The sequence below is a fragment of the Gadus macrocephalus genome, chromosome 4, assembly GCF_031168955.1.
Source record: "Gadus macrocephalus chromosome 4, ASM3116895v1".
Classification (NCBI taxonomy): domain Eukaryota; kingdom Metazoa; phylum Chordata; class Actinopteri; order Gadiformes; family Gadidae; genus Gadus; species Gadus macrocephalus.
Window position 1 is genome coordinate 6,546,774 of NC_082385.1, and position 24,147 is coordinate 6,570,920.

General features: G+C 41.2%; 3 protein-coding genes and 1 long non-coding RNA gene across 5 annotated transcripts; 1 reads left to right on the forward strand and 3 right to left on the reverse strand.

Moving 5' to 3' along the window:
- Nucleotides 1–24: 24 nt before the first annotated feature.
- LOC132455764 (guanine nucleotide-binding protein subunit alpha-14-like) lies at nucleotides 25–15,297 on the reverse strand. Of its 2 annotated transcripts, XM_060049724.1 has the most exons (8): nucleotides 15,250–15,297; nucleotides 5,989–6,199; nucleotides 5,315–5,499; nucleotides 3,847–4,001; nucleotides 2,535–2,663; nucleotides 2,130–2,259; nucleotides 1,821–1,974; nucleotides 25–1,070 (listed from the first exon to the last, which is right to left on the reverse strand). In XM_060049724.1, the coding sequence occupies exons 2-8, from the start codon at nucleotides 6,107–6,109 to the stop codon at nucleotides 880–882; spliced, it is 1,065 nt and encodes a 354-aa protein (XP_059905707.1). In that variant the 5' UTR covers nucleotides 6,110–6,199; nucleotides 15,250–15,297; the 3' UTR covers nucleotides 25–879. The 2 variants fall into 2 exon arrangements, with proteins under 2 accessions (XP_059905707.1, XP_059905708.1); XM_060049725.1 differs by lacking the exon at nucleotides 15,250–15,297 and having other exon boundaries at nucleotides 5,989–6,348.
- On the reverse strand, nucleotides 6,965–15,243 carry LOC132455765 (guanine nucleotide-binding protein subunit alpha-14-like). Its single transcript, XM_060049726.1, has 7 exons — nucleotides 15,053–15,243; nucleotides 13,722–13,906; nucleotides 13,332–13,486; nucleotides 10,626–10,754; nucleotides 9,718–9,847; nucleotides 9,433–9,586; nucleotides 6,965–9,072 (listed from the first exon to the last, which is right to left on the reverse strand). Exons 1-7 carry the CDS (start codon nucleotides 15,171–15,173, stop codon nucleotides 8,882–8,884), a joined length of 1,065 nt encoding a protein of 354 aa, XP_059905709.1. The 5' UTR covers nucleotides 15,174–15,243; the 3' UTR covers nucleotides 6,965–8,881.
- Nucleotides 15,298–15,978: 681 nt separating the features above from the next.
- On the reverse strand, nucleotides 15,979–23,086 carry LOC132455763 (guanine nucleotide-binding protein G(q) subunit alpha-like). The gene is made up of 7 exons (XM_060049723.1): nucleotides 22,951–23,086; nucleotides 22,143–22,327; nucleotides 20,222–20,376; nucleotides 19,173–19,301; nucleotides 18,222–18,351; nucleotides 17,370–17,523; nucleotides 15,979–17,285 (listed from the first exon to the last, which is right to left on the reverse strand). Exons 1-7 carry the CDS (start codon nucleotides 23,084–23,086, stop codon nucleotides 17,095–17,097), a joined length of 1,080 nt encoding a protein of 359 aa, XP_059905706.1. The 3' UTR covers nucleotides 15,979–17,094.
- On the forward strand, nucleotides 22,998–23,651 carry LOC132455769 (uncharacterized). The gene is made up of 2 exons (XR_009525332.1): nucleotides 22,998–23,140; nucleotides 23,429–23,651. It is a non-coding gene; the product is annotated as an uncharacterized LOC132455769 (long non-coding RNA).
- Nucleotides 23,652–24,147: the final 496 nt, after the last annotated feature.

The following is a 24,147-nucleotide window of genomic DNA, read 5'->3' on the forward strand; positions in this document are numbered from 1 at the left end:
CATTTGTATGTATACCAGGACATGAATTGTTAAAATATTTATTAAATGATAAAGTAAAAAAATGTGCAACCATTACATTTGATCATAAAGCAAAATGAAAATAATCTAAACTGAAACTCCCGTCCTAAAACACCTACTTATAAAATACTTTAACGAGTATTTTTCTTTTCATTGTTCATCCTGGCACTTTTTGTCTATTGTACTTTGTGATGCTTAAAAATAGCACTTGGCATCGTGTAGCATCTTATCCTAGCTATGTAAGTGCTTGGCACTTGTTGTATGAACATCCTTACGACAGCAATACATTTTTGTTTCTCTTTCTCCTGACAAATGTACTTATTTTAAGTCGCCTTGGATAAAAGTGTCTGCAAAAATGCTCTAAATATAAATGTACTACATTTTGTTCCTCTAATAAATATTTATAAGGAACACAGGAAGGAAGTATATACCCTACATTGCCAAGAAGTCTTTAAGGCAAGTAAGTCTTTAAGGCAAGTATGGTGCATCCTTATCTCCTCGGAATTAGCTGACTAAGCGATTGGACAGTGAAGTAATATGTCACACGGCATAGCAACCTCGAAGCCCAGTAAGCCCCAATTAGCTCTTGGAGATCCTTTGAGACTTTTGCATTATCAAACATGACTACATTCATTTCACATTAGTAACTTAACTAAACCAGAAAGATAAAGCTGACTCAGCAGCAGCCACCTGGGAGGTCATAACTTCTATCATTGATTGGCTTCAGGTTTTGGCATGTTGTCAGCTACCATAGCGGAAGACGTAATAAGAACTCTGTTATCTGCAACAGAATGCACAACCCCCCCCCCCTCAAAAAAAAATAAAACATACAAAAAACGACTCCCAAATCTTTCTCAGTCACTATGTTAGGTTGAACTGGTTGAAGTTGATCTCCATGACAATGTTTTTGACGTCAACGAAGACCCGTCGGATGTTCTCCGTGTCCGTGGCGCAGGTGTAGTGATGGTAGAGGGTCTTCATGTGGTCGGCGTGCTGGTCCGTATACATCTGTAGGATGAACTTCTTGGCTGCAGCAGCGTCTCCCCGGGGCCCTGGGCGAAAGAGTTGTAGACGACTTGTGAATGACATAGAAGAGACTCGCGTTAATTAGCTGCGTTTCCATTTAAAAGGTGATGCGAATCTTTAGAAAGTTCGCAAAAAAGTAATTTGAATTATCTGCGTTTCCATCAAGTGGTTGGAGCGGAATAGGGTGATGACGTTACATGTTGATGTCGGCAGGGTTGCTATGGCCGGTCGTTATGCGGAAATCGGAAAGACTGTCAGTCCTGTGTGCTCAAAGTTCACTACGTCACAGCTGTTTCGAAAAGTGTGTTTCCATCTCCCATTTTGCGAATCTACTCTCTTTCGCATTTCTCAAAAAACACATCAAGCGAGCGGAAAAACCTTTTTGCGAATTAGAAGATTTTTATGCGAATTTTGGTGTTTCCATCACCGTTTACTGATTCGATACTTCAAAGTTTGCATAAAATCAGGGGGATGGAAACGCACCTATTGACTACCGAAACCAAGGCAACCAAGGCAACCGGAATGCTGCCAGCACGTCTTTCAGCCGGGTAACAGCCGAATTTATTATTACCAATTCTTGTTTTAGTCTCCTATGTGACGAAGCTAGCGTGGGGTTCGAGGTTCATAGAGAAACATTCCCTAGATAGATTGACCCCTGGATGGTCACGTTTTAGTCGTGAGAGAACAAAAAAAATAGCTGTTTTCTAAAAAAATGACATAATGCAGGTTTAAATCAATATCATTGATCGTGAGTCATCATTGATCGTATGTCAGACCTCTGAACGCGGGGAAATAGTCCGCCAAGTGGGAATGTGGGATCTTTTCCTCCAGCAGGTCTGTTTTGTTGAGGAAGAGGATGAAGTGGGTCTCTTGGAAACAGGGGTTGGAGACAATAGTCCTGAATAAGGCTTTGCTCTCTTCCAGTCGATTCTGAGGAGATCAGAAACATGAACTAAGCTTGAAAACATCGATCAACAGCCGAACTTCTGGACAGGATGAAAAGTATGATCGACTTCCTCTCTTCTTAAACATTTAAAAGAAACACTGACGCAAGTCTAACAAACAAAACGTGTCTTTGCCCTTACCTCCTTCGTATTTTCAAAGAGGACCTGGTCGTACTCGCTGAGGGCAACAAGGAAAATAACGGTGGTTACGGACTCAAAACAATGGATCCACTTCCTCCGCTCCGAGCGCTGGCCTCCCACATCCACCATCCTGTATCAAAGGACCCATAGAATAGACCTATTCAAAAGTAGCATTTTAGGTGGACCTTATTATGAATAATGTAATCCAATGATTCCTGCACTATTTGGGTAGTAGCTTCATGGTTGAATACACTTATTGTAAGTCCATCAAATCAATGTTGTGCCACTGGGATTAAAGGTGACATATCATACCACTAGGTCTGAGTGTGATTACTATCACTTAAGAGCTATACAAATAAAATAGACTTGAATGTGAAGTGTGACCAGACCGAAAAGGGGACCGACCTGAACAGAACAACCTTCAGGTCAAAGGGGTACTCTATGATACCCGTGGTGGGCACTCTGACTCGTAGAATGTCCTGCAGCGTGGGGACGTACGACGGAGCAGTGATTCTGTCCAAATCACTCAGGTAGCTGAAGAACAAACACATTAAACGACAGCGGACAGGGAAGTCTAGGGGTTACTTACTTCATTAATTAAAAACACAGAAAGGAAAATTACCATGTTTTCAAAGGAACCTTAAAGGATGCTCATTTGTAGCCCTGCTTTTACTCTGATAGTATGTTATACAGTACAAATGTATGTTTAACTATAAGTACTATCTACTTGTAATTCATTGGTACATTTTATTCCAGATAAATAGTTTTCATACTTAAAGTGTATGTAAATAAATGTAGCTAAAGCAAAACAGGAAGACAAATTCCCCCTTCTATTTCTCGTCGATCTATCTGTTCTGCATTCTCACGCTGTCATTGTAGATTCCTCCCCTGTTCTCTCAAAAAAAATCAGAAACCTCCTTTCCTGTTCAAACAGGGGCAATTGTGCCAAACTCAGCACAATCTCAGCATATATATACACTCCTCAGCCTTGCTCATATCTGCTGTTTGTGACTTGTTACAGCCCACCTCCATCCACTTCTCCTCCGGCTTAGCTCCTGTCTTCTCCCTCAGATCGGATTGTGTCCCTCAAGGCAGATTCTCCAGCCATAGTTACCACCACCACCAGCGTTCAGACGCCATTAGGGTAGAAGTCATCTCCGGAAAGACTTGATCGATCAACCCCATGAAGGAATTCAATGGGGTCTAATCGCCAAATGTGTAGTTTTCAATAAATGTTGTGGTTCATTTAAAAAACGAAACTCACCTGATTGGAATATCAGTAAAGTCACAATCTATCGTCAAATGAGGTCACAACATGGGGTTAGAGCTTACGGCCCACGGATGAAAGCCCTTGCTTTTGCAGTGAAAGTTACAAATTGGGTTTCTGTGGCGAAATTCTCGACATGAGTTTTCCATCACCCAGCGCTGGTCGTTCCGCCAGAGAGGGTATGGCAGAGCTACTGCAACAGACTCGCTATTTACTTTACCTCACTTGTGATTTTGGCAGCACACACGAAACGGTGATCTTTGAGATTGTCCCTTTAAGAGCAATTGATTTAAGCTACTTTATTTGAGCTTATTTTTAAAACTTTTGTATGACTTTCACTCAGGTCGATTTCCGTACTTTTACTCGAGAGTTTCTATCTAGTATAGGCCTACAGACACATACAAATACACACACCATTCTCATTTCCATGACATGGCTACTATAACTCACTATTCGGCGGAGTCAGAGAGCTGGAATTCCCTCCTGCGTTGGAAGCCTCTGCGGACCCCCTGGTCGCTCCACACCTTGCGTATGGCCTCCACCTGCCAGAGCTCCAGAGCAGACACCTGGCCTGCTTGGAGCTGGCTCAGCCTCTCCGCCAGGACCTGGCATACACACAGACTATAAACCTACAGGCTGAGAGATCAAGAATTATCATCAAGCGTAGCGTTATCCTGGTCTACCGCAACGCAATTTCCCTTTTCTTACTTCCTATGAGCTCATAACATGCCCGTAGCCAGTTATGATCTCACCGAGGTCCGAACCTTGGTAATCTTTTCACAGCTAAAATTTAAAATTGGAGACTGCAAGTGTATAAAAGATCAGAGGTTCACTTTTCCCCACTGAGCCAGTCCATAACAAGACTGGGTCGAAGAAAAAAAACAAATACACATTTCAATCCAAAATTCACCAATGTGCTCATGATCAGAACATTTAACATTCAAGAATTGTAACGGCTGGCTCCGAAGTCACTGTCGGTCAGTCCGTGAGCATGTGCATGGGTGTGTAAACACAGAACGCTTATGCTTCATTCATATCAGTTAAAAAACACACCCTCCTTCACTTACACTCACAATTTATTGAAGTGTCGCTGTGCATTCAGAATTTAGATGTTTCACCCTGGCTATAGCACACACACTGTCGTCACACAGATGTCTAACTGCGCGCCTCTGTGAGCATGTGCAGTGGTGTGTAGAATCACATAATCAAAACATGTGGATGTGTTTGTTTTCTGGCACGATTAGACAAAGCTACCGAACCAGAGTGGTTCATGTGCACTTACTTGTGATGGATAAACCAAGATACAGCCATGGGAGCTGCTTAACACACGATAGGAATATAATGGACTTCAATTGATGGCCAACTGCCCAGTTTCGGAAGAGGTAAGAGGAGCTGAGTTTAACAAAAATGTTGCCTGATTTACATCCTAAGATAGAGAACATTCACAATTGCAGTATCAAACTGGCAAAATCATTGAATCTAAAGTTGGACTCAGGAGACTAGGCTGAACCTACCCATCCACTAAGTCCCCCCTCTAAAGACTTAGGGAATGACTAGAAAACAGAAGGGATTATAATAACCCAAATATAATCGCACAATAACTGCACTGGGAATGAACAAGGTCTAGCCCTGGCGGAGGTTGACCCTTAAACTAAGCCCAACTCCTCTCAAAGCTAATGGATTGAGTGGCAACCACAAAATAAGTTTAAACCAACTGTAGTCTTGCTTAGACTGAGCCGAATGGATGAGGGTTAGGTTTAAGGTCAGGCTTATCCTAAAAGCACCAACTCATCTCAAATATTATGGAACGGAGGGTTTGTGGGCGCGCGTGTGTGTGCGCGTGTGTGGGCGCGCGCGTGTGCGTGTGTGGGAGCATGAGTTTGTGCACTTTAAAAAATAAATTACAAAAGTATCTCACAATGTTATTGCCGTCATAGTAGTCGATGTGTAACATCCCCATTGCGCTAATCAGTGCCTGGATGGCAGTGACCATGTTCTGAAACACGAGACGAGCAAAGCCTCTTCTCTCCGCCTCTGTGTATCCAGATCCATGGATGATTCTCATCTGCTTGATGAAAGTGCTCTTCCCACTTTCCCCGGTCCCTTTGCACATCACAGAAATACGAAAAAAGGACGAGAGTCAAAGGGTGCCGGAAATATGACGTTTGTAACCAACCTGTTGTGACACACACACACACACACACACACACACACACACACACACACACACACACACACACACACACACACACACACACACACACACACACACACACACACACATATATACATACATACATACACACACATATATATATATATATACATACACATACACACATACACACACACACACACACACACACACACACACACACACACACACACACACACACACACACACACACACAGACAAACACACGCATTTATTCGCATTCACCATTGCATTTCACATTAAAATAAATGAAAGACATTTCTAAGTTTCATCTAGATTCTCAGCCGCATTAGTTCCTCAGTCAATTCGTGGAAGTCAGAGAGGTCAAAAATGTGTTGGGCGACCACTTTAATTACCGGAGCCCATGGCAGACTTACCTAAGAGAAGCAACTTTAATTCCCGGTGTGATTGCTGTTTATCACGACGAAGCCTTCTTTCTATTTCAGCATGTATCCTGCGTTGTTCTATTTTGTCCTCGGACATACAACATTCGCCCATTGTAAACTGTAGTATGTGCTGTTGAGGGTTAGGTAGCCTATGTTATAATAGGGCTATATTATTAAAGCAATGTCAGGAATAAGAAGATGGCTAGATATTTCAAGCGTACGGTTAAAGTTCCTCCAGCTGGGTGAGTCATTTAAGGCATTAATTCTTCCTCATTCTTCTCATTCGTCAATAAAGAAAGAACCTGCAGGTGAGTTTCACATTCCTTGGTTAAGAGGCGGGGAAATAGGCAGTCCTTGGCTTGGAGGTATGCGTTAACACTAACAGGCAATCTGGGAGATGATCCTGTATTGTATCGTTATCATGGTCTACTGAAACGTAATGTTCGGTCGTATATTTCATATGAGCTGTCCACACCAGTGAACAAGTAGCTCCGGATGGATAATAATTATTACGTAACAAAAAATAGTAACAGAAACTACAAGGAGAATAAATGTCGAGTTCTCACGAACATTTTAGCAAAACAACAAAATCATGTAGCGGAAACGGATATCTCTTAACGACAGTCTTCTCTCTCGCCTATAACACCCATTTGTATAAGTCGTTCCGTCGTCAGCTAATATGCGAACAATTCATGTGGCAAAACCTGTTACTTAGGTGATGAGTAGGGAACAGCCTTTTGTATTGTTAGTGAGACACAGATATGCACTTGTTGCTGGTGTAGGTAACAGTAGAAAGGAAACGGGAAAAACCTGCCGATCACCATGGAAGGCTATAGAGGATTAGGTGATGGAGTAGAGGAGTTGGGTGGCTAATCATTTTATTTACGGAACTTTCAACAACTGCTTTAAGCACATTATTACATTAACAGGCGAACACAATAAAAATAAAGTAACACATATAATGCAACAGAAATACCAAGAGTGAAAGCGAAATATAAAACAAAAAGTGCAATTTGCAAATCAATACCTGTTAGCAAGTGAATGTGTTATAAGCAATCATGAATCCTCAAATAGAAGATTAAACCATTTAAAATATAATGACTAATATAATATAATATTAAATAATATATAATAAAATTAAATGTAATTTATTTTTGCTGATCCAAAAAGATTGCTCGAAATCTCATGGCGCGTTCACATCGCTGGGAATTATGGGGAAAACATTTTTCACGATGTCAAAAAGTTATCGTGTTCTCATGGCGCTCTGATGGTTCTACTTCCATTTGGTAACTGGGTCCAGATTTTGATAGAAGAGTTGCCCAGTTGGTGACGTATTGTTTATTAGTGACGCGCATAAACATGGCGGAACGTGAACGTTTTACTCAATATAAAAGAATCAACCATCATATCACATACTTTACTATTGATTGACGTTGTAACCATCTGGTGGCATCGACTTTGCTCAGTTTTAAATGTTGTGTACTGGTAAACCAGCTTTGGATAAGAGCAAGCGTATAGCCTTCCATATAGTTGCAATACAATGGGCTTCTCATAAATAAAAGCAAAAGGATAGGAGGCGATAGGCATCAAGGATATAAAGGCATGCAAACTTGAAACTGATCATACTAAGTTCTGTTTATTTATGACTGTTGTATGCTGTTAAGAACTTTAAGATTCCGAACGCAGGTCGCTGTCAGGAACACGTGTGAGCGTCATCACTGACGAGACGTCTCGTTAATACAAGGCCTTCAATCCTTCCTAAATGACCCATATCCTGTCAAATCTCAACCAGCCAACCACTTCCTCCCAAAATGACCCAATCAAATTAATCAAAAACCCCAGTCAAACTGATCACTCAAAATTCCCAGTCAATGACATTTCTCAAAATCAACAGCAAACCAGTTCCTTCCAAAATTACATGTATCGAGGCAAATCCCAATCAGCCAATCGGATTGCTCAAAATCCCAAGCTTATCAGATCACTCAAATTCCCCAGCCAATAAGGTTGCTCGAAAATCCACAGCCAATCAGATTGCTTGAACTCTCCAGACAAACCTCCTGAAATACCCGCATTCAGGCATATCCCAATCAGCCAATCAGTTCAAAATAGTACAATCAGACAATATATAAAATGAATGCTGACACTCCAACAGTCCAAACTCTCGACGCAAAAAACGATCAATAGCAAACAAACATAAAAACACCATGAACGTAAAATCAAGTGTCTTTGACCCATTTTGTAACTAAACTGTTTACAACCAATGTATATTAGTGTAGGGAGGGTTTCAGAGAAAATAGGTACATTGCGGAATTTCAGCGGAAATTAAATTCCTTCCACTTATGCTGTGTTCATGGACGGTTATATTGTAAAAGCTAAATTCACAACAATATTGTAATTTAATATTGTAAGCTGCATTAGATGATAAAAAATACTTTTCGATAATATCTATCCTATCAATTTTTCTCCTCTATGCAGGTCCCTATCTTTCCCCCTAGGTGTCATTAATAAATAAATGAAAGCAGGTAGTGCCTTCTTACAACTCCTCGGATAAGGCTGACTAAGGGCTTGGACTGCGAAGTATACGTCACACGACATAGACAAACCCGGAGGAGTTAACTCCCTCTGACTCCTTACACTAACTTCAATAAGACCCATTAAGATGCTTTGAGACGTTGGTACTATTGAAAATTAATTCATTAATTTCACACTTTCTAAACCAAAATATTTTTTTGGTACAAAAAACAGCTTCCTTCTGTCGTCGAGTGGCATGTTGTTACATTAATGAAACACATAATCGGCACTCTGTTATCTGCAAGAAATTGCGCAACCCCCCCCCCCCCCCCCCAAACAAATACAAAAAACGACTCCCAATCTTTCTCAGTCACTATGTTAAGTTGAATTGGTTGAAGTTGATCTTCATGACAATGTCTTGGACGTCAACGAAGATTCGTCGGATGTTCTCCGTGTCCGTGGCGCAGGTGAAGTGATGGTAGAGGGTCTTCATGTGGTTGGCGTGCTGGTCCGTATACATCTGTAGGATGAACTTCTTGGCTGCAGCAGCGTCTCCCCGGGGCCCTGGGTGAAAGAGTTGTAGACGACTTGTGAATGACATAGAAGAGACTCGCGTTATTGACTACCGAAGCCAAGGCAACCAAGGCAATCGTAGGCAACCAAGGAGTTCTGGAAGCAGGTCTTCCCGCCTGCCAACCGCAGATTTTTTATTAACATGACCTTATTACCAACTTGAAAAAAACATTGTCAGTTCTTTTTGTTGAATCCTATGTGACAAATCTTTAATTAAAATGTGGTTATTATTAAGTTAAATTATTTAGAAAACGTGTGGTTCAGCTAAATGGATGGATGGAGCAGCTGTTATTAAAAAAAGGACATATTGCAGTTTTAAATCCACATCATTGATTTGCGCGCATGTCAGACCTCTGAACGTGGGGAAATAATCTGCCAAGTTGGAATGCGGGATCTTTTCCTCCAGCAGGTCTGTTTTGTTGAGGAAGAGGATGAAGTGGGTCTCTTGGAAACAGGGGTTGGAGACAATAGTCCTGAATAAGGCTTTGCTCTCTTCCAGTCGATTCTGAGAAGATCAAAAACAAGAAAATAGCTTGAAATCATCTATCAACAGCCAAGCTTCAGGACAGGATGAAAAGTATCATCGACTTCCTCTCTTCTTAAACATTTAAAATGAACCCATGTCTTTGCCCTTACCTCCTTCGTATTTTCAAAGAGGACCTGGTCGTACTCGCTGAGGGCAACAAGGTAAATAACGGTTGTTACGGACTCAAAACAATGGATCCACTTCCTCCGCTCCGAGCGCTGGCCTCCCACATCCACCATCCTGTATCAAAGGACCCATAGAAAAGAGGAATTTAGGTGGACCAAATTATGAATAATATACTCTGTCACAGTATGGGGTAAGGTGGGAACCCAAATGAGGTGCGTAATTAAATGGCCAAAAGACAAAATACCTAGCAAAAACGCCATTACTAGCGGTGCAACAGAACCACTTTCCGCCTGAATTCAATGAGACAAAAATTGTCCCATGGCCGAAGTATAGCGCTAAGATGTCGCCGGAGCCTCACTGCCTAACAGTTCTCCCATGACTCCTGCACTGTTTGGGTTGTAGCTTCAAGGTCGAATGCACAAATTGTAAGTCGCTTTTGTGTGTCAGTGTGTTCAATGCGTATCAATGTTTGCTATACAATATACAAAGACAGAACACACAGTTATAATTCCCATTGGCGCTATCATGACTGCTCATCTTTGCTTCAAGTGAATCGCTCAACCCAGCTCAACCCAGCTTCTAACGACGAAGCTGGGTTTAAAAGGTGGTTCAGTAGACGGCCTTTGCCATCACCTTCCCGGGCAAACACCGTCTTCTGCTTTTTATCTAGCACAGGTGGGCACTCGCTTTCATTTTCCAGGGAGTCGAACAACTGGTGTTTATAGCGTAGCTCTGACGGCTAGGTGGCTTGAGTTGGGGGGGGGGGGGGGCGCGGGTTCGGGAGAATAGTTTCATTCTGTTTTTCAGTTCTCGTTATGGTCAGGGTGGGGGGCATTGGACTGGACTAAAATGGACTTGAATGTGAAGTGGGACGTGGCCTGAAGGGACTTACCTGAAAATAGCTTTCTTCATGTCAAAGGGGTACTCTATGATACCCGTGGTGGGCACTCTGACTCGTAGAATGTCCTGCAGCGTGGGGACGTACGACGGAGCAGTGATTCTGTCCAAATCACTCAGGTAGCTGAAGAACAAACACATTAAACGACAGCGGACAGGGAAGTCTAGGGGTTACTTACTTCATTAATTAAAAACACAGAAAGGAAAATTACCATGTTTTCAAGGGAAGCTTAAAGGATGCTCATTTGTAGCCATGATTTTGCTGTGACAGTTTGGTATACAGTATAAATATATAGCATTATATAATAAAATAAATACATTCAATTACATATAACAATTGCAAACAAAGTTTGCACCTTAAATTCCATGCATATATATATATATATATATATATATATATATATATATATATATATATATATATATATATAAATATATATATATTTATATTAGGGATGCACCGAATATTCGGCCACCGAACGGCCCAAAACATAATGTTCGGTTTCGGCCGAAGGAGTAAAAAGGCTGAACATAATTCGCCGAACATTTATATTATTTATTTATAAAAATAAAAATAAAGTTTACTCATTTATTTAAAGGTAAATTATTCTTAAATTCTTGCTATAATGTCTGCTGGAATGTTAGAAAAAGTTCAGTATTAAATAAATATTTTGGATCAAATTTGTAATTGATTTTTTTTATAGAAAAGCAAGACAAAAAAGTTTATATAGGACATTTAATTGTTTGATTTATGAAATGGTGAAAAATTAAAGCAAAATGAATGAAAAACATTGAAAGACACATTCGGTACTCGGTTTCGGCCTTCGGCCAACTGTTTCAGTATATTCGGTTTCGGTTTCGGCCAAGAATTTTCATTTCGGTGCATCCCTAATTTATATATATATATACACACACAAATATATACACGTAATTTAAAGGCATACTTTTGTTTATCTATACACTTCACAACATTTAAATCCCTGTGACTATAGCTACCTCAAATGTTTACCTATGTGTACTAATTCCAATTTTAAAACTTTCATGCAAATAAATGTCTTCACTCTATTGCCCAATGAGTTTACAATATGCTGAGCCTACAGCCCACTGATGAAGCCCTTGTATTTGCCGTACTGTGAATGTCACAAACTGGGTGTCTCTGGTAAATCTTGCCATGATTTCAAATCCCAAGCGGTGCACATCACCCAGGGATGGTTATGCCGCCAGAGAGGCTATGGCGGCGCACTTGCACAGATGTGTTCTCTTCACAATAGGTGGCGCCAAAGAAAACAAACGGAGCTCTTCGAGGTGACCACTTTAAGGGCATTTTATTTGAGCTACTTCATGTATTTTTGTTACGTGCGTGGTTGTTGTCCTTGTGTTTTCCTCCGTGTCTCCCCTCTTGTTCTCTGTAGGTGTCACGCCATTTGCTGTTCCTGCAGCATCGGCCAACCCCCTGTCCAATCTTGGCTGTCCATCCAATTAGTGTCATGAGGCCATTATAACTTGCAACTGTTTCTCGATTGTAACCCACTCCATTGTCTGTTTGGTTGATGTGTAGTGGCCAGTTATTTATTGTGTGCTTGGTACGCCACAGGGGTTTAGGTGAATAGGGAAGATACCCATGGGTTATACTACCATCCACTACGAAGTTTTCGTGTGTTAACACATCAGGTTAGAAGCGGGGGCCGCGCTATGTATGCATTAGCCTAGGCTGCATGTGTTCACTTGTAGTTGTCACTTTATTTTCGCTTTCTTTGATTTGGCTCCTCTTATAGTTCCCTATACCCCTTGGCACATTCTTCCTAATTAATACACCTGTGTATTAGTTCTCTGTTTATGGCGTGCTTTTGTTCCTCCAGTCAGTTCGACGTCGATATGTGTTATGGTTCCCCTACTCCCCCTAGACATAAACAGCTTACAACTTGGAGCCGTAACACTTTTACTACTTTTACAGATTTGCGTTCAACTAAGATATCTGTCTAAAACTTAAAGGTTGGGTATGGAATTCTCTTTTTTGGTCATTTTTGCAAAATTACTTGAAATCCTTATCATAACCCACTTACAGCCACTGAGTTAGAAGTACTGACATGAAAATTAAACAAGTCAATCATCTGTGGAACGGGCAGGGCTCGAAAAACTCCAGCCAATGATTTCCAGAACCACTGAGTGGCATTGGACAGTAAGTATGTCAATCAAACGGTCGTACTGCACTCCCCCTCCTCCGCGCGTGACCCCTTCGTGCTTGTACTCAAAGCACGTGACCCAGAGCAAGCTTCTGTTTGTTGTTATCCTGCGGTAGCTACTGGAGCTAGCTAACTCGCTAATCCACATTTGGACCTAGCACTAGAAGACAACCCTAAACTCCAACCGAGCTAGCCTGGCTCGCTCTCGCGCATCTGTGTTTGCGCTCGTGCATGATTGCGCGTCCATGTACTTGGAATGGGTGGAGTTAGAGTCAGCGTTGAAGGAGAGGGGGTAGGACCATTTGAGTTGTGTATTTTCAAAATCTGCTGGCGTTTCGCAAATCCTATACCCAACCTTTAAGTGTGACTATCTATGGCAATACACACCACTTTATATGTATACACACTGTATACGTGTACGCACACACACACACACACACACACACACACACACACACACACACACACACACACACACACACCATTCTCATTTCCATGACATGGATATTATAACTCACTATTCGGCGGAGTCAGAGAGCTGGAATTCCCTCCTGCGTTGGAAGCTTCTGCGGACCCCCTGGTCGCTCCACACCTTGCGGATGGCGTCCACCTGCCAGAGCTCCAGAGCAGACACCTGGCCTACTTGGAGCTGGCTCAGCCTCTCCGCCAGGACCTGGCATACACACAGACTATAAACCTACAGGCTGAGAGATCAAGATTATCATCAAGCCTAGCGTTATTCTGGTCTACCGCAACGCAATTTCCGTTCTCTAACTTCCTGACCTATGAGCTGTGTACATGGGATTACAGTCCCTGGAGCAATAATAATAATATAATTGTTAGTGCATGTGCGCGTAAGTTGGAGCCTGAGTGTGTGCATTTGACGAAGAATTACAAAAGTATCTCACAATGTTATTGTCGTCAATGTAGTCAATGTGTAACATTCCCATGGCGCTAATCAGTGCCTGGATGGCAGTGACCATGTTCTGAAACACGAGACGAGCAAAGCCTCTTCTCTCCGCCTCTGTGTATCCAGATCCATGGATGATTCTCATCTGCTTGATGAAAGTGCTCTTCCCACTTTCCCCGGTCCCTGGGCACATCACAGAAATACGGAAGACAAAACATGGACAAGGATCAAAGTGCGCCCGAAATAGGACGTTTGGACATATATGCATATGGGTACTACACACACACACACACACACACAAACACACACACACACACACACACACACACACACACACACACACACACACACACACACACACACACACACACACACACACACACACACACACACACACACACACACACACACACACGCGCACACACACATGCACACACACACACACACACACGCACACACACATTAGATATGCTTATCTATAACAAACCTAACAGGTCACTTAGATCTACTGACACTGGCCAGTTGGTTGTGCCTAGAGTCAGGTCTAGGCAGGGTGAAATGGCATTTAGCCATTGTGCTGTCCACCAAGTACCAACAGAAATGAAATCTGCCCCTTCTGTAACAACTTTTAAAAATAAATTAAAAACCCATTTATTTTCTCTTGCTTTCAATTAATCTTGTTTTTGTTTCGTTTTATTCTGTTGTTACTTGAATAAATATGTATATGATTATTTTTTATTTGTTTATTTATATATATCTATTATATATATATATATATAATATATATATTTTTTTAAAGCACTTTGAATAACCAGTTTGTCTGATACAGTGTTATACAAATAAATTTGACTTTGACATTGACTTTGACTCACGCGTACGCCTCGAGAGGGCAATAATTGATTTATAAGTGAAAGCTTTACTTATCAAATCAACATTATATAGCCAACCAACATAGTGTTGCAAAAATAAAAATTTAACAATGCCCATAAAATGAGCCTCTACAAGAAGTTGCATATTTGTTTTGCAAAATCATATCAGCTGTCCAGGTTGATATGATCTTGCCTTCTTGATAGTTACTTTATATTTCGGGTTAGTAGGCTAGTTATTGGTCTCTACGAATATTCTATTGATTTTGCATAATTGCATTTATTCGCATTGACCATTGTATTTCACATTAATACAATTATATCATTTAAATAGATAAAATATTCAAATAAAGTTTCATCTAGATTCTAAGACGCATTAGTTCATCAGTCAATGCGTGGAAGTCAACCAGTCCAAAATGTGATGGGTGACCACTTCAATTAGCGGAGCCCACGGCAGACTTACCTAAGAGAAGCAACTTTATTTCACGGCGGGATTTCTCTTCATCACGACGAAGCATTCTTTGTATTTCAACATGTATCCTGTGTTGTTCCTTTTGTTGAGTAGACATACAACATTCGTCCATTTTAAACGGTAGAGTGCTGCTGAGGGGTTGGTATTGATAGTATATTGTTAAAGTAATGTCACAGCTAACAAGATGCCTAGATATTTCAACTGAAGCGTCCAAGAAAAGCGTCCTCGAGGTGGGTGAAACATTTACGTCAATAATGAATACAAATTAATAAAAAAAAAAACGGCAGGTGTATTTCACATTCCTTGGTTTATAGGCGGGGAAATAGGCAGTCCTTGGCATGGAGGTATGTGTTAACAGGTAGTCTGGGAGAGGAGGTTCAGGTATTAAAGCGTTATCACGGTCTACTAGAACGCAATTTCCGGACGTATGAACAATCTACGCCACTTAACAGGCTCCGGGGCAATACGACAAGAATTACAACAACATCAACGACAAGGAGAATAAATGTGCCGTTTTTACAAAAAATTGACAAAACAATAACCGAATCATTTAAAGGAAACGGATATCCCTTAACCGGAAGTCTATTCTCTCGCCAATAACGCCTATTACTATATGAGGTGGTCGATTGTCAGTTAATATGCGAACAATTCAATTGGCGTAACTTCAGCTACGTGATGAATAGGCAACACCCTTTCATTTGTGAGATACAGATATGCACCCCCTGCTGTTTGTAACATTTGAAAGAAAACGTGAAAAACCTGCCAATCACTTTGGTTATAACTTATGGCTATACTTTATATGTTATGGCTATAGGATTAGAGGAAGTTTTTGCAAATAGTCTATAGCAAAATATCAGGCCATTCATACCATAATGGATAAAAATCTGTTAAACTTTAATGAGACATTTGAATCAAAATTGAAATATACCCATTTTTTATTTAAAAGGTGTATTACTTAAACAAATAAGACACTTGCCATGTAACAAAGGCCACGTAGTACTAAAAACATTTAGATTTGACTTTATTCATTCCCTTTTTCACCATTCGCCGCCTTATTTATGATTACACAATAAAAGTCAGCTTTATCTTCAGTTCCTTCCAACACTCAACAATTATACATAGTTAAAAGGCACAAGATATTATTGGTATGTACTGTTTCAAACGACAATATAAGAACAGTGTCATGCGGCGACATCGATCATTTTAGCTTTAGATATGTTTTTAGACTGGAAATACAATCCTGCTTTTAAAAAGAAATTACTTTGTAAAGATTATACTTGGCAATACAATCAGTGATAATTATTATAACTTAAATACTCATGGGTTGAGCTTACTGTTTTTACAATGCATCGGCGAAATACTTTGAAGTAAAGTAAAAATAAATTCATCAAATCTGATATCAAACAGTAAAAGTAACACATGCAGCACAAAAACCAACAGTAAAAACAAAATAAAAAATGTGTACAATGTGCAAATCAATACCTGTACGCAAGTGAATGTGTTATAAGCAATAATAACTCCACAAATAGAAAAATTAAATCATTTAAATATACCCAAAGATACAAAAATAAACGTAACCAACTTAGGTTAGCGGTGTGTGGCGCTGCACAGCAGTTAAATCTACGTACTGGGGTTACATTTTGGATGTGTGCAACCTGTTCGCAAAATAATAAAAAGAATAATTATATATATATATATATATATATATATATATATATACATATATATATATTTGTTCTAGTGTTCATTTATAAAGTCGTACACTGGAATTCTCTCCCTCTAAAAAGGACTTTGTGGGTCACAGTGCACCGTACCTATGTCCCCAGTAAGAGGGACCATACTGAATGATTATTAGGATATACTTCTTCATCAGAGTCGACTTCATCAGAGACCAGGGGAGAGGCGGGGCGGTGCAGTCACTGGGCCAGGCTATGCTGTGAGTTCCTCCCGTCACTGATGGCCATATTCTACTTATTAAAGTTAGCAGTAGAGTAAGTCAACTCTCTTCCCCCCCCCCCCCCACCCCCCCAAGCTCACACTAGATTGTACTCCTCCAGGTTCTTCTGCAGGATGTAGTCTTTGACCGCGTGGAAGACAAAGCGAATGTTATCCGTGTCCGTGGCGCAGGTGAAGTGGGAGTAGATGATTTTGGAGGGCTCTGGGTTCAGGTTCTCAAACATCTTCAGGATGAAGTCCCTCCCTGCCATGATGTCTCGTGGTGGGCCTGGGACATTGGAGAGCAGAGATCAGTTGAATAACAGTACAATTGACACTTATTTCTTTGCCGATTTCTATCACGATGACTCACCGTCATATTCAGGGAAGTAGTCGACCAAATGAGAGAAGAGGATTTTCTCCTCGAGCAGATCAATCTTATTCAGGAACAGGATGACTGATGAGTTCTTGAACCACTGGTAGGTTATTATCGTCTGAAATAAGGCTTTGCTCTCCTCCATTCGATTCTTGAAAAAAAAAAAAACATAATAAGAAATATAAATAAAAAAACATTTCAGAATGATTTGAATCGTCAACAAGGATCAGATATTAAACAGCAGTACTTACAGGAGTGTGTCTGTATGCATTATCATACACATGCACACACACACACACACACACCTTTTCAACGGACATTAGCATGACTCAATGTAGTGTCTCAAGGGCTCCCCCTGCAGGAATGCAGCGCATACTACCACATAGCAATGAACACCACCACGTTGTAATGCCATGTTTGAGCCAGTGTGTAAACGTCAACATGCAGAAGGGGAAGGCCAGGAAGAGGAAAGGTACAGAAATCCAGAGTAATTTGGGTACAGCTTCAAGTGACTCTTTATTGTGATTGATCTCCTTACCAGACACAGCAGATACAAAGATAGATCAGTAAGATCCAAGATTGCTTGGATGCTTTTGTCTCCGAATGAGGGTGTTGAAACTGTTAAAGCGGGGTATACCGATTCTGTTTTCTGTCTTGATTACAACGCCCGAATAGAAATACGATTTCTTGTGTATCACATGATGTTGTGTGCATGATTACAACAAGTACATCGGCACCCGGAATCTCAGCCAGGGCCAACATGTCCGGGCAGCAATCAAATATTGCCCGGGGATGTATGACGATCCTGGTAAACGGCATGAGGATGAAGAAATTAGGCCCGCTCCTCACCACGTTGTCCGATTCCACCAGGACCTGGTCGTACTCGCTGAGGGCCACCAGGAACATGATGGAGGTGACCTTCTCAAAACAATGGATCCACTTCCTCCTCTCCGAACGCTGGCCGCCAACATCCACCATTCTAGGATGGCCCAGGACAACATTCAGCACATAAGAACACCAAAAGGGGACAGTAGAGGTTTGTGAATGTGACCATAGACTCCTTAAAAGGTGACATTTTATACCACCAGGTGTGTGTGTGTGTGAATAGCCGTTGCAAGCAGTTTTGAAAATCGGCCTCTTCTGACATCACAAGTGGGCGTGTCCGCCTAGATGTATGCTGGATAGATCAGTCTACCAGGCTACCCAGTGGACTGTAGCAAACGTTGCACATCTATCCCTCATACATCTAGGTGGACACGTCCACTTGTGATGTCAGAAGAGGCCGATATTCAAAACTGCTTGTAACGGCTATTCACACTGGTGGTATAATATGTCCCCTTAAACCAGACGCATCAAGACCATAACGACTTCCAGTGTTTGGAGACAAGGCCTGAAGGAGCAGGTTGTTGGGTTTGGAAGCATCTTGCTCAAGATTGCCTACAGGTGGACTATGGACATTAGGGATCGAACCAAGAACCTTTCAATCAGGGGAGATCGAACACACCAGCCACTACCCCAACCACAATATAATTGATTACAAATAGCATAACATTTTTTAAATACCTTTAAAATATCTACTGCAGGGGAAAATGTTTTCTGAACATAGATGTATACGGCAATCACTAGTGTTGCCAAGGACACCCCAAACAAATAATAACACAAATATGTATTCTTTTGAAATGACTGTACCAATCTCCAGTCCGCCCCCCCAGGCCCGATGCTGAAGCAACGGGGGCTTGAATAGGAGCTTGTCGAACAAGGTCAGTTCAACCTTAAAAAACCAAACTTTCAAAGGCTTACCTGAAAACCACATCCTGCAGGTCAAAGGGGTACTCTATTATACCCGTGGTGGGCACTCTGACCCGGAGTATGTCCTGCTGGGTCGGCACATAGCCCGCGTCCGCGATACGATCCAATGCATTCAGATAGCTGGTGCACATGGGAAGGAAGAAATGTACTTATGTAGCATATGGTTAAGCAGTATAATATGGCATTTTAGGAAGTGAAATGATCTGTGCCTGAAATTATCAAATACATTCAAAGGCACCATAGAGAATTGCCTTTCTTGACAACAATAAAAGGAGCGGAACTCACGCACCATGTAGCCAATGCAACAATACGTTTTTTTATTACATAAAAGGGTAAAGTGCTACCCAAAGTGCGTGCAAAACGTTTTCAGTCCCATTCAGACCATCCTCAGTGCAAACATATACAAAGGTAAAAGATTTCTTTATATAGACTATGCCTAGTTGGTGGCAGACATGTCAATCAAAAGGTCAGGTAGGTTGACGTGTTCACTAGACATTTTAAAAGGCACCGCTCACCTACTTTCACTTTTCTCGACCACATACATGGCCGAGCTCAAGCCTGAAATCAGGCACCACGCGTGAACCCTATCAGGCCTGCATTTATATGCCTTTATATGTAGCATCTAATGCGAATCGAGTGTAGGATCTGTTAATATACCTTTATATAGTATATTATGGTTTTGTTGTATAGTACCCTTTTTATAAACCTATACATAGTATATTATGGTGTTGTATAGTACCCTGTTTATATACCTCTAAATAGTATATAACAGTGTTGTATAGGACCCTCTTTATGTACCTTGATACAGTATGTTATGGTATTCTATAGTATCCTATTTATACCGCTATATGTTATATTAATGCATAGTATCCTGTGCATGCCTTTGGCTACTGGTAGTTTTTTAATTCACTCAGTCCTTCCGTGTTTCTACACTGTCACATTGGGGTTCTGGACTGGATCAAATTTCAGCTCACTCGGTAAGTGCCGGAAATTTGCCTAGGATAAGAAGTCGATTTTCTCTTCATCATTTCGCTACTCACTATTTGGTGGAGTCTGAAAGCTGGTATTCCCTCTTTCGTCCGTAACACTCAAGAATGCCCTGGTCGCTCCACAGGCTCTTGATGGCTTCCACGTATGGATGGTTAAACGTTGAGACCTTTTCCACATCCACCATGCACACAGCCATGGCATGGCCCTGAAATAAAGACAAATAGGACAATACGTGTTGATTAGGAATGCGGGTACAGAACTAAAAGCCTACAGTGAATTCAGAAAATATTCAGACAACTTCAGATACAAAATATACGTACTGGGGATTCACAAAGTATTCAGACAACTACATAACATAAATATACGTACAGTGGATTCACAAAGTATTCAGACAACTTCATAACCTAAATATAAGTACAATTGATCCAAAAAAGGTATCAGGTATGTGGTTGTACATGAATCTACAGCATCCAGTAATAACTGATGGTGTGTGTGTGTGTGTGTGTGTGTGTGTGTGTGTGTGTGTGTGTGTGTGTGTGTGTGTGTGTGTGTGTGTGTGTGTGTGTGTGTGTGTGTGTGTGTGTGTGTGTGCGTGCGCGTGTGTATGTGTATGTGTATGTGTGTGTGTGTGTGTGTGTGTGTTGGTGTGTGTGTGCGGAAACAGTTATACAGCATAACTGGTGAGTGTAACGAGTGTTCTTGGTTTAGCATTGCCCAGGGTTTGCTCATCGGTGTCTGGCGTCATTAACAACTTGCATAAAATCTGAGCGGGCATCGGTAGCATTCTGATGTAGATAAACAATTTGGGTTGTACTGTTTTTTTTTATGAGATGTTGTTCCCAGAAGGGAGCTTGAATGTGACTCAGAGGTATTTGTCTGACAGTTATTTCTTTGTTGGACTGCTTTGAATAGGTGCGTCTAAATCACTGTGTCGCCCAGTATTTCCGTGTTTGTGTTTTACTTGATTTGTTGGAGTTGGCTCTTTTGCAACTACACCGTGGAGCTAAGAGATTAAAGCTATTTGGAAGAAGGCTGTTTTTTTTATGAAAATCTTTCCTTAAAAAATGTAGAATGATGCGTTCAAGCAATACTTTTTTTTAAAAAAATTCTCTATTTGTAATCGAATATTACCAGCCACAACTCCTCACACTGTTTCAAGGACACCATCTTGTTCCCCTTTGTATATATAGTATATTATGGTGTGCTATAGAACGTTGTCCTCCGACAACGAGAGAGATAAAACCTGCAATGGCGCATCTCGCAGTGCTTTGATCATATACCCAGCATCAGGAGGCCTCGATGAGATTAACATCGTATCATTACGATTGTCAGGCCTATCGAGATGTGTACAATGGACCAAGTGAATTGGCCTGCATAGTTTAGTTCGGCTACATACCCTATTTCTGTAATGCAATGTAAGGACGTAATATAATATGGTATGGTATAGTAGGATGGTACAGTATGATATGGTTTATTAGTATAGTATAGTGTAGTGCTGTATAATAGGATATGGTTTATTTAGTATAGTAAAGTCTAGGGTGGTATAGTATGACATTTTAGTACAGTAATGTATAGTGTAGTGTGGTATAGTATGATACGGTATATTATTATTAGTACTATACTATATTAGTATAGTATGCTATAGTGTAATGCTGTACAGTATACGATTTATTAGTATAGTATGGTATAATGTAATTCTGTATAGTATATGGTTTATTAGGATAGTATGGTATAATGTAATGCTGTATGGTATATTACTATAGCATTGTATAACGTAGTGCTGTATAGTATATACAGCACGTAGCTACTGTGTAGTGTTTCACTCTCTCCTTTCAAATGTATGAAAGAGTTGGCAGTAGCGCAGCGGTCGAGAGCAGGCGCTTCCTAGACCCGTGACATTATAATTCAATTGCTGTATGCCATAACAAGGGGACGACACCAGAGACGCAGAACCCAAAGAAGAAGGATTACCTCATTGTGCTGGTACTTGTACGGGATCTGGAGTGCGCTCATGGCGTGGATCATCGTCTGCATGGCCGTGAAGATGTTCTGGTAGACCAGCCGGGTGTAGCTCCTCTTGTCTTCCTCCGTGTACCCAGAGCCGTGGATGATCCGCATCTGTTTGATGAATGTGCTCTTCCCACTCTCGCCAGTCCCTGAGTGGAAGTGAGGGATGCTGTTATTACACTAACCGACGAGACACTTCTTTAATCCAGAGTGAATACAGGGGCCGGTCGTTAAAGGGGGCATCTGGTTTACGCAGGGTTTACCAGGTACAGATGAAGACAAAAGGGGTGAATCTAACTCCAAACGTTTCAGCCTATGGATTATATTTGAGTTAATACACGCGGTGTGTCAACGAGTTACTAAACCAGTTCTGTTAATGATATTAATTGGCACGTCCGTTTTTGTTGGACGAAGACAAGCATTTTGTTTTGAACACTGAGTAATGCTCCGTTTAGCGTTAGTCAATAATTTCTGAAGACTAGTTCTGGCCATGGGTCTTTAGGGGGCCGGTTCAGGCCGTGCCCCCCGTTGGATGCCTTATATGCACAAAGTCCACAGCGTCTTGTATTGCATTTTCTCCTTAGAAAATGCAATACAAACTGTATATTTATCACAATTCCATTCTTTACACAGCACAAATCATATGAAACATAATTACACACTTTGAATGCATTGGGAAGTGAAAGCATGGTATCATATCGTAAACAAACAGAAACCAATACAAAAACAACAACCACCAAAAAACGTCTGCGTAGGGTTGTAATTTCTTTACCCAGCAAGAGGAGTTTGAATTCCCTTCGGGAGTCCTTCTTGTCCCGGCGGAGCTGCCTTTCAATCTCATAATTGATCCTACGTGCTTCCTTCGCCTCCTCGCCGAGGCAGCAGGCCCCCACAGAAGCCAGAGTCATAACTTTTGGAAACAGTTCACTAGTTGGATGAGGTAGTGGGGCCTGTTACTGTTGGTTGGAATGTTGGTTCAATCAGATACAGCAAATAGTTCACACGCATGCGATTATATGCAGAGATATGTCGGCTTACTGGTTGTTGATATTTTTTTTTACTCGCAGTGCAATAAAAAAATGATTGCGTAAAATATGCTGAAGAAAAGAATACATGGTGGTAGTAGTAACGTTAAGCCTGCGTCGTTTCTAATGTAATGGTTGCGTGTATACTGTGGTGATCAGCGGTCAAAGGATATTGTTTCAACCGGAGCAACAAGTAAAAGAGTAACAAAATATTTTACCCCTGAGAACCGAGTCCGGGCGTGGTGATCTGAATATGGCGGACTTTTACTTCATATGGCTCCTAATTAGCAAAATCATTCTCCGACACATGAAAAAACACACGGAAAATACGGATCCCACTTCGTTGTATGTCTATCCTTCCTGGTTTTGGTGCAGAACCACCATGGCTCTCTGCTGTGGTCTCCTTTACAGCTTTCTCCTTCTCTCGCGTCCCCGTTCGGGATTGAAATCCTATCCCAGTCCAACAGCTCGGGTCTCGGTGAAGCCCCGGACCATGTGACGCTGAGAGGCGGTGGGGCTGTGCTCTGATGGGAAAACACCAGGATGGGTTTGTCTATAGAAACGTTCTTGTAAACACATTTCCGGTGCTGAACAGTTCAACCCTGCGAGAAAGGCTGCTAAACGCTGGGAAAAAACAACCTGACCCTTCCTGCACTATCTGCGACCATGTATACTTAATCAAACGCAATGCGTTATGCAAATTAGTATAACACATCACAAACGACTTCAACCGTTAAAGAGTATGCTATATTACTCAAAATTAAGTCAAATAGAAAGCGTATAACAAGTCATAAAAGTGTTTTATGACCTGCCAATATGTGTATAAATTGGAAAAACCCATTGCGAATTGGCCCCCTCATAAATCTCATGGTCATTCTGCAGTTCAAATACAGCCCAGGAAACGTTTGATTAAATGTTGCACCGTCTGTATTACTCACTTGTAG

Coding starts and splice junctions, on each gene's coding strand:
- LOC132455764 (XM_060049724.1), bottom strand. CDS start 6,109: ATGGGCGAATGTTGTATGTCCGAGGACAAAATAGAACAACGCAGGATA. Junction 5,500..5,988: donor ATTAAAGTTGCTTCTCTTAG/GTAAGTCTGCCA, acceptor TGATGTGCAAAG/GGACCGGGGAAAGTGGGAAG. Junction 2,664..3,846: donor CTCTCTGACTCCGCCGAATA/GTGAGTTATAGT, acceptor TTTGTTCTTCAG/CTACCTGAGTGATTTGGACA.
- LOC132455765 (XM_060049726.1), bottom strand. CDS start 15,173: ATGGACGAATGTTGTATGTCTACTCAACAAAAGGAACAACACAGGATA. Junction 13,907..15,052: donor AATAAAGTTGCTTCTCTTAG/GTAAGTCTGCCG, acceptor TGATGTGCCCAG/GGACCGGGGAAAGTGGGAAG. Junction 13,487..13,721: donor ACATTGACGACAATAACATT/GTGAGATACTTT, acceptor TGTGTATGCCAG/GTCCTGGCGGAGAGGCTGAG.
- LOC132455763 (XM_060049723.1), bottom strand. CDS start 23,086: ATGACTCTGGCTTCTGTGGGGGCCTGCTGCCTCGGCGAGGAGGCGAAG. Junction 20,377..22,142: donor ACAAGTACCAGCACAATGAG/GTAATCCTTCTT, acceptor TCTTTATTTCAG/GGCCATGCCATGGCTGTGTG. Junction 17,286..17,369: donor CTACTTCCCTGAATATGACG/GTGAGTCATCGT, acceptor CCAATGTCCCAG/GCCCACCACGAGACATCATG.